Genomic DNA, 10,598 nt, shown 5'->3' on the forward strand with positions numbered 1-10,598 from the left:
TAATGATTGGGAAATATTAACATATTCAGAATTTTAAATAATTTTAAATAAAATGATTAAAATATTCAGAATTTTTAATAATTTTAAAAATTATTAGCTTGTTTGTTCACTTACACAAAAAATATAATTCCGTGGGAATTCACTGTTCTATGGAAAACTCAATGTTAGAGTGATTTCTCTTTATTACAGCTGTTTAAACGCAGAAATGTCTCTTTGCCCAGAAGTGATGAATCTATGCCAGAAAGTCCTATCCAGGATCCAGATGTCAGTTCCACTGTACCCATTCCAGAGGTAGATATTATAAAAATTTATTTCAAATTATACTTCAACAGTATTTCGGATGTTATCCATGTAAAGTATTTAAATGAAATTAATTATATTTTCTTTTCTGTGTTTTAGGACGATGTTATTACCGCAGATATGGTTCAGATGATTTTTTCTAATAATGCTGATCAACAACTAACAGCGACACAGAAATTTAGAAAGCTGCTTTCTAAAGGCAAGAATTGTTTTCAATATGCTTATTTGATATTACAATATTCTGTAGTACTGTTTTTATTTATGAGGTATTTTTTGAAGTACTTTTCTTTGCTAGAAGGATCTTGTTCTTTAAAATATATTTTTAAATAAAGTCAATTTTTAAAACATATTATCAAAGTAACACATGTTGATTATAGAATATTTGCAAATATAAACAGAAAAATTACAGAAGCAGATATAGAAATCATTATTCCCACTGCCAAGAAACAGTTATAGAAACATTTTTGTTCAGACATTTTTTAAATGGCAGCATAACATCAGAATATGAATATAAAATAACTCACTAAATCAGACATTTAATTTTTTTTTACATTTTGATTATCTTAAACAAAGCTACATAAATCCTTGTACAACCTAACACTTCCATCATATAAATTCACAAAGTGAAATTGTGGATTAAAGGGAATAACCAGTGTATTAATGTACACTCCATTTTTAGTTTGTACAAGTATTCATTTCACTATATTCTTAACAGCATGATTGTAAAAAAGAAAAAAATACTCATGTAATAGTAGCTCATTATGTAGCATTTTTTGAGTACTTAAATTGAATATTTTTCTTTAATTTTTGACCTTTGTAATTTGCCTCTGTTATTTGTCTAATTTTATATTGAGTTTATAAAAATTTATTATTAAATAAAAATTTAACCCTTGTGTTTTAATTATGTAATTTATAGAATTAGTAATTCCAATTATACTGAGTTGTATATATGAATTGATAAAAATTTTGAAAATGCTCTTGGCTAGCTGCCTTATCTTCCTAAGAGAGACAGAATTTAGTTCTACATGAGGAGTAAAAGAAATTTTATTTTCAGGTCAGCATAAATTACAAGACGTTTGGCCTTTGCTTTCTTACTGTAGTTCTTGTTTACAGATACATTTAACTTTTGTTTTCCATTTCTGCAAAGCTAATATGGTTTAGAAATGTTAGGAAATCCTTATGTAATCAAGAACGGCTTCCTCTTCCTCAACATACTCCACAATTTTTGTTTTTGAAATTGGGATTATTTTTTGAATCAGGATAATATTTAAAAGTACTTTACATTATCATATTCTCTTTCAAGATTTCTTTTTCATATATGCATTATATTAAAACGAATTAACAGGATTCATTTAGATTTAATTCTGTTTAAGAATGTTAGAATATGCCTACAGTGTTTTTATACCACAACTTCCCCATTGAATTCTTTAGTTTTAATATTTTATCCTCATTTGCCCTATTCCTCATGGTATTCTGTTTCTTTTAAACTGTAGTATCTTTTTCATAGAGCCAGTGATTTTTTTCTGTTTCTTTATAGTGGGATTATGCTTGCCCAAGTTGGCACATAGCAGGAATTATAGGTGCTTTCTTTTACTGCTTGTTGTGAGTTCCTGCCAAATCTTTTAGGCCTAGAAAAATGTTAGGTTTACTGTCATTTCACTTGGTCCATTACTGTAGGAAATATGGGAAAGGAGCTAGAACTAGAACTCTGATTTAAACTATAATAGTGACATTTTGCTAGAATATCCTCTTTACTTCCCTATCATGGCCACTTTTGTAGATGTAAATCACAAGTTGTTCTTTCTTAAATCCTAGTTTTATAGAAATTTCTCCAAAGCTTTTTGGTAGTGGAGGACTCTGAGTTTTAAATGCTGAAGCAGATACCTGCTATTGTACTTATGTTTATACTAGAGGCCAGGTCCCTTGGCCTGGCTGGTGATGGGGCCAGCCGGGAGGAGGTGTCATAGGAGGTTGGCTGTGGGAGCGCATTGACCAGCAGGGGGCAGCTCCTGCATTGAGCGTCTGCCCCCTGGTGGTCAGTGCGCATCATAGCGACCACTTGACCAGTTGTTCAGTCATTCGGTTGTTCAGTCGCTTAGGCTTATATATATATCCTCCTCCTATATAATAAAAGCCTAATATGCTAAGTATCTGGTCGACCAGTCGGCCGTTCAACCAATCAAAGTGTAATATGCTAATGATATGCTAAGGCTGCTCAACCGCTCACTATGACGTGCACTGACCATCAGGGGGCAGACAGTCGACTGGTTGACCAGTTGCTATGACGTGCACTGACCACCAGGGGGCAGATGCTCAATGCAGGAGCTTCCCCCTGGTGGTCAGTGTGCTCCCACAGGGGGAGCGCTGGTCAGCCAGAAGCCAAGCTCATGGCTGGCAAATGCAGCAGTGATGGCGGGAGCCTCTCCTGCCTCCGCAGCAGCTCTAAGAATGTCCAACTGACGGCTTAGGCCCATTCCCCAAGGAACAGGCCCAAGCCGTCAGCTGGACATCCCCTGAGGGCTCTTGGACTGTGAGAGAGTGCAGGCCAGGCTGAGGGACCCCTCGCCCGATGGAGTGCATGAATTTTGTGCACCAGGCCTCTTGTCTGTCTATCTATCTAGATCAGCCGTGGGCAAACTACGGCCCGTTTGAAATGAATAAAACTAAAAAAAAAAAAGACCATACCCTTTTATGTAATGATGTTTACTTTGAATTTATATTAGTTCACACAAACACTCCATCCATGCTTTTGTTCCGGCCCTCCGGTCCAGTTTAAGAACCCATTGTGGCCCTCGAGTCAAAAAGTTTGCCCACCCCTGATCTAGATAGATAGATAGATAGATAGATAGATAGACCGACAGGAGGCCCGGTACATGGGATTCGTGCACTGGTGGGGGTTGTGACCTGTGGGGATCGGCCCGCTGCGGGAGCAGCCACTCATCCCAGTCAGCCGAGTGGCTGTGGACCCACCCTCTGAGTGGCTGCTCCCACTGTGGGAACGCTGCTCATCCTGGTAGCTGAGCAGCACTCCCACTGTGGGAGCTCACTGACCACCAGGAGCAGCTCTTGCGTTGAGCATCTGCCCACTGGTGGTCAGTGCGCATCATAGCAACTGGTCCACCGGTTGTTCTGGTCGTTCTGTTCGGTCGCTGGGCTTTTATTATATAGGATAGGATTGCCATATTGACTAAAGTCTTCTCTATAATAGTTGATCACCTTTGTAAGATAATATAGGCTATTATTCTGTCAATTAATATAACACCAATGTAAGAGTTAATAGTAGTTCATGATACCTGTTAGAGATTAGCTGATGATCCAACTGCACTTTAATTGCTTTCATTTAAATGAAAGTAACGATAAAGTTATTTTCCAGGAAGAGACCATATTTATGTTCTTAAATCTCTATCTATCTATTTATATTATATCTATTATGTCTATTTATCTATGTATTTATTTCTCTATATATTTAGCTATAACTGACAGTCTCAATACCCACATTTCTCACCCTATAACCAGAAAACTCTATGGGTTCTTCCTTCTGTCAACTTCTCCTTTCTCTCCCCTCAAATAAAAAGAGCAAGACAAAATTTTTGTCCCTTTAAAAAAAATGGGAGAGTAAATTTAGAATTTGTTTTTTTTTTAATAAGAGAAAAAACTAGTGAGGTGAAGGTGGTAACTACCACCATATAATTTTGTTTTAGTTTTTTAAAGATGAGGGTAAAGACATTAATAATATGTATTGTTTTATCCTGTTGATGTTTTATAGCTATAATTATAGTTTAAGCTAGGGTCTAGAATTTACATTTTGAAGATTTCAGACTTTTCATTTAGAACACCCAAACAAAACTTTATGTTTATGGCTTTACTAACTTGGCAGAAATAAACTAGTTTTTAAACAAATGAAAAGGACAGAAAATTTGTAGAAAAAAGAAGAGAAGAGAGAAAGAAATCCATTCCTAAATAAACCTTTCTTAACAATTGAGAACATGATTTCTAAGATTTACACTGATTTAAAATGTAATAATAGAGGTTTTTTTCTATATTATGACAGGATTTATACTGCTCTTTTATGGCTACACTTTATTTATTACTGATTAAATACAATATTTTAACATGTGTATATGAGTTATTTATGATTGGAAATGCAGCCAAACCCCAGAATTTAGAAGAAAAAGAAGAGTCAAAAGTAGAAATGAGATTTTTTATTCTGTGAATAATAGTTGGACAGATTACTAAGTAATAGACAAATTTGGGTAGTGGGTACAGAGCAAGGGGAAGGTATAAGCAGTGATATTATGAGTTTGGTTTTGGTTATGCTACATTTTAAAGAAGTTGGGAATAAGAAATGGGGCAAAAGACACTTAAGATGTGGTCTAGAATCTAAGAGGGAAGGATTCAGTTATGGGGGTTAGATTTGTGGATGATCACAAATGATAATCACAAGGGACAGGTGAATTAACAGGTAAATTTTCTAGAAAGAAAGTAGATAACAGGGAGAAAACCAACCTGAAGGAGCATCAACCGAGAAGTTCTTGGAGAAGCCTAGGGTCTACTTTTTGCTGAAGTAAGGGAAAAGAAAGAGTTCTTGGTACTTAGATTGGAGTAACTGAGATATGTTTAATTTTGAATGTCTTTGTTTTAAAATTTCTTAAAGATTTTATGATTCTCAAAAGCCCTCTGCATTTCATGAAAATTTATCAAGAATTCTAGATAGTCCAATAGCATTTATGTAAATAATAAATAGTACCCTGAGAAAATGAGACATTAGGCAATTCATGGCTAATATGGAGACATCCCTGGAAATTTGGGTATGGTTATAAAGAATTAGTGGGAACATTATTTCTCAGTTGGTATTTTGAATATTGGATTGAAGTAGCTCCCATGTTGTAAAGGTGAACTCCTTAATAGCCTTCAACTTATGAAATTTAAATACTTGTACACATAAATTTATTTATTCACTTATCTATTTTTCATCTTTTTAAAATTGAATTTATTGGGGGGACATTGGTTCACAAAACCATACAAGTTTCAGGTGTACAGCTCAATAAAACATCATCAGCACACTGCGTCGTGCACCCATAGCCCCAAGCATGGTCTCTTTCTGTCCCTATTTCTCCCCCCTTTGCCCACTCCCACCTACCCTCACGTCCCTTTTTCTAAATTTTCTTGTTATTATAGTTATTGAAAAAGAATTGACTTTGCAGTAAACATTGCAATTATAAGAACATATGTTTTCTTCAATTATATCCAGCTAGAATTTTAAACTTGGTCAGTGAAACCTAAGAAAGAGTTATTTTGTGTGCCTGTTAATTGACACAGACACCAGATCATTGTCTCTTTTTGTCTATGTAATAACTTAATTTTTTTTTAATTTTTAGAACCTAATCCACCAATTGATCAAGTTATACAGAAACCAGGAGTTGTACAGAGATTTGTGAAATTTCTTGAAAGAAATGAAAATTGTACTTTACAAGTGAGTTCTATAGTTTTTGTTCTTAATTGCTTTCTAGAAATGACATGATTGAAGTTTCTAGTGAAAGCAGCTTTTGCAGTACTGAATATATTGTCAGCTTCCGTGAGTACTTGGCAACGAAAGGAAAAGTGGTGTCACTTGTCTTGCCATGGTCATGGTTGTCTTCTAGGAACTGTTAGTAATTTTGGGAAAAGTTTAAAAAGTCATTCCTAATAACTTAATTGTTACTCCTTAGTTTGACTGTGGATTTGCAGGTCATTTAGTTTTTTTTGTTGTTTTTTTTTTTGAGACATGGATTGAATTTTCTCAGTTGCTTTTGTTATAAATCCATCACATATAAGTATATACAGATTCTAAGTGAAGTGATTTAACTAACTTCTCAGAGGCTCTGCTGCTTAAAAGAATACCACAGGTCTTACTTGTGGCCTTGTCAATAGTGAACTCTTTAACCTTGAACAAATCACCTAAATCTCTGAACTTCTAATTTTCTTATTTCTTAAATGAGAAGGTTGGGACTAGATGATCACTAGGGAAACAAAACTACCTTTTATATAGTTCTAAGTTTTCATATGTATATTTTCTATTAAGTAGTGTGTCATTAATTTTAACTGCTTGCTTTAGAACATCTGGCTCTCTAGTAGACATTAAGAGTTTTGTGAATTATAAATTTAAATGTGTTCACTTATGGTTCATTAGTTGTAAATTTTTATTATATTCTTCTCAGTTCTTATTTTCCCAGATTGAGAGTTCTTTTTTTTTTTAAATTAAGGTTTATTTTTTTCTGTGAAATCTGATTTCAAATTTAATCTTATTAAATATAAGGCTGTCCATATCTCAGACTTGTCCCACTAAGTCTTTACTTCCACTCTTCTTCCATTCTTTCTTTTTCTGACATTTCTTTGGTGCTTTCATTTATTCTACTTTTATTTTTCTTTAGTTCGAGGCTGCATGGGCATTAACTAATATAGCGTCTGGAACTTTTCTGCATACCAAGGTAGTGATTGAAACAGGGGCTGTTCCAATTTTTATCAAACTTCTAAATTCAGAGCATGAAGATGTTCAAGAACAGGTAAGTTTCTATTTGAACTGTTATATTTATTAGATTTTTAATTTTCTCATGAAAGTCCCACTGGTGATTATGATTTGAATTTTATTTTTACTAAATTTCCTGTGTATTGCATTTATTAAAAATACAGTGATTTTCATCATGTCAAATTGGAAAGAAAAATTAACTGTCTCAGGCATCATCCTGGTTATTTATAAATGTGATCTCAGCTATAAGGAAGTATGATACCCATTTATAAAAGAGCATACTGAGACCCAGAAAGTTTGTAATTTACCCAAAGTCACATTAATGGCTGAACCAAATTTTAAACCTGCGCTGTTCTGACTCCTTATTCTTTGCAAGAACATATATTATTTTGTTGTTTCTTTTTAAAAAATATGTTTTTATTGATTTTTAGAGAGAGAGAGTAAGGGAGAGGGATCGGCTGCCTTCTGCACACCCCTTACTAGGGATTGAATCTGCAACCTGACCAGGAACCGAATCCGTGACCTCTTGGTTCCTGGGTCGATGCTCAATCACTGAGCCACACTTGTCAGGCTTGTTGATCCTTTTTAAAAACATTACATGATTTAGAATAGAACCATTTAAAAATAAACTTTATGAATAAATTCTTATAGTTGTTGTACAAGGAAAATTTTAAACATAAAATTTGTGCCATCCAAACAAAATAAAATGTGTTGGTATTTTGTTTTAAATCCTTTTAATGCAAATTGGTCACATATATATTTATATTTTCCCACTTAACACTAATATTGGGAGCTTATTCTTATGGAATTAATTATATTCAAAGAAAATTTTACTGATTATTCATCCATTCAAGAAATTTATCTGTTTCTCAATTATACATTGGAGTTATTTCTAGTTTATTAGTATTATTAATATTGTGATAACATCGTTATATATTAGTTTTTATATGCCTCATAATTATTTTATTAGGGAAAAATGACTTTACCCTGTCAATAGAAAACTTCTTAGAGTTTTTATTTCATATTTCAAAGTTGACCCCCCAAAAAGTTATACCAATTGATATCCTCACCAACAGAATATTAGACTTCACAGAGGGAAAATGTCATTATTTTAAAAGAGTTTTCTTAAAAATACATACACACACTAAAGTAGATGTTAAAGATATTAACTCATGCTTTTAAACCTTAGCTGTAAAATTTTCCCAATTGAAAAAGTAACTTATGTCTACTTTTGTGCTTATATGAAGAATTTGAAATGAGAATATAATAAAACTAGAGGCCCCCGTGTAGGACATTCCCGCCACCGTGGCTGCACTCGCCAGCCGTGAGCCTGGCTTCTGGCTGAGCGGCGCTCCCCCTGTGGGAGCGTGAGAATATAATAAAATGATAATTCACATTTGCATAATTTCTCATCTAATTGAAATTTAACAAATGAAGAATTTGATCTCTTACTACCATTTATTTAAAAAATATAATTAACCTGGACTGATTCTACACTTTTTGTCAAGGATCAGTCCAAGCTATTTCTCATATTAGCTTTACCTAACTTTTCTATGCTTTGACTTTCCCTTCTTTTACAAATCAGTTTCTTCTCAGTGAGTGGATTCCTTGTAATAGGAGCAAACTTCTAGTATATGTAATTGGAAAATTCACTAAATAGATATATTTTGTCTCTTGAAGATTTATAGAATAGTATAAACATTTCAGTAGTACGTAAGAAAAAATTTTAAAATGTACTGTCCTTCAGTTTGATTAAATAACACTTAAAGGTTTTCTTTTTTACTGTCCTACTAGCATTTTTTAATTTTTTTGTTAATCCTCACCCGACGATATTTTTCCATGGATTTTTTTAGAGAGAGTGCAAGGGAAGAGGAGAGACAGAGAGAGAAACATCGATGTGAGACACATTGATTGGTTGCCTCCTGCACGGGGGATGAAGCCTGCAACCCAGGTATGTGCCCTTGACCAGAATCGAACACTGGACCCTTCAGTGCCCTAGCTGGTTTGGCTCAGTGATATTCTATTCACTGAGCCAAACCAGCTAGGGCACTAGCATTTTTTTTAACATCTGGAAAACTTTGTTCCTTCTGTACTAAAACCTCATGTTAAGAGGGAGCATTTTATTTACGATATTGTTATAACAATATTTTTCTTTTTCTGAGGCTGTTTGGGCACTTGGTAATATTGCTGGTGACAATGCAGAATGCAGAGATTTTGTTTTGAGCTGTGAAATACTTCCACCTCTTTTAGAGTAAGTACTTTAAATTAGTCACAATTGAAGTAATACTACTTTTGGAAAAGAAACTGTATTATAACTACATTTTTATGTACTTACAATTAAGTTTTTAAGTAATGTTTTTAAATTTGGCTATGTTTAGCCATGCCTGTAATCGCTTGAAAACATTAGAAAAAATATATGTCCTTTACTAGTATGTTTTCTTAATCCATACTTCACAGTGGTCATTGCTATTTGATGCTTACTGTGTTAAATAATTACTCTAGAAAAAGGGGTATGTAGCAGTATTTTTATTTTATTTTATTTGTTTTTGTTTCTTTTTTATTATTGTTTAAAGTATTAGATATGTCTCCCTTTTCTCCTATTGATCCCTCGTCCCCTGCCACTCCTGCCCCCCAGGACAAGCCCCACCGCCTCAGTGTCCGTGACCATTGGTTCTGCTAATATGCATGCATCCAAGTCCTTTGGTGGATCTCTTACCCCACTTCCTCCCCCACCCTTGTCTCTGGATCTATTTTTGTTCATCAGTTTATATTGTTCATTATATCCCAGAGGGAGAAACATCAGTGTGAGAGAGCATGTGATATTTATCTTTCTCTGACTGTCTTATTTTGCTTAGCATAATGCTCTCCAGGTCCATCCATTCTGTTGCAAATGGTAAAAGTTCCTTCTTTTTTATAGCAGCATAGTATTCCATTGTATAGATGTACCACAGTTTTTAAAAAAAATATATTTTTATTGATTTTAGAGAGAGAGGAAGAGGGAGGGAGAGAGAGGGAAACATCAATGATGAGAGAGAATCATTGATCGCTGCCTCCTGCATCCCTCCCACTGGGAATCGAGCCCGCAAGCCGGGCATGTGCCCCGACAGGAACCAAACTGTGACCTCCTGGTTCATAGGTCGATGCTCAACCACTGAGCCACGCCGGCTGGGCATACCACCGTTTCTTAATCCACTCATCTGCTGATGGGCACTTAGGCTGTTTCCGAATCTTAGCTATTATAAATTGTGCTGCTATGAACATAGGGGTGCATATGTCCTTTCTGATTGGTGTTTCTGGTTTCTTGGGATATATTCCCAGAAGTGGGATTACTGGGTTGAATGGGAGTTCCATTTTAATTTTTTGAGGAATCTCCATATGGTTTTCCACAGTGGCTGCACCAGTCTGCATTCCCACCAGCAGTGCACGAGGGTTCCTTTTTCTCCACATCCTCTCCAGCACTTGTTGTTTGTTGATGATAGCCATTCTGACAGGTGTGAGATGATACCTCATTGTTGTTTTAATTTGCATCTTTCAGATGATTAGTGACTTTGAGCATGTTTTCATATGTCTCTCGGTCTTCTATATGTCCTCTTGCGAAAAGTGTCTACTTGGGTCCTTTGCCCATTTTTTGATTGGATTGTTTATCTTATTTTTGTTAAGTTGTATGAGTTCCCTGTAAAATTTGGAGATTCAACCTTTATCTGAGATAGCATTGGCAAATATGTTCTCCCATGCAGTGGGCTTTCTTGTTGTTTTGATGATGGTTTCTTTTGCTGTGCAGAAGCTTTTTATT

The 10,598-nt window shown here is 34.8% G+C and overlaps 1 protein-coding gene across 1 annotated transcript in view; it reads left to right on the top strand.

Annotated features, from left to right (window-relative positions):
* The window catches only part of KPNA5 (karyopherin alpha 5 (importin alpha 6)), a 34,989-nt gene that overhangs the window by 4,820 nt on the left and 19,571 nt on the right, over positions 1-10,598 (top strand). The window contains exons 2-6 of the mRNA XM_005858919.2: positions 190-291; positions 400-499; positions 5,679-5,773; positions 6,711-6,842; positions 8,968-9,056. Coding sequence (XP_005858981.1) covers positions 190-291; positions 400-499; positions 5,679-5,773; positions 6,711-6,842; positions 8,968-9,056 — 518 coding nt within the window. The remainder of the gene's footprint in view (positions 1-189; positions 292-399; positions 500-5,678; positions 5,774-6,710; positions 6,843-8,967; positions 9,057-10,598) is intronic.

The sequence above is a fragment of the Myotis brandtii genome, unplaced genomic scaffold (assembly GCF_000412655.1).
Source record: "Myotis brandtii unplaced genomic scaffold, ASM41265v1 scaffold123, whole genome shotgun sequence".
Classification (NCBI taxonomy): domain Eukaryota; kingdom Metazoa; phylum Chordata; class Mammalia; order Chiroptera; family Vespertilionidae; genus Myotis; species Myotis brandtii.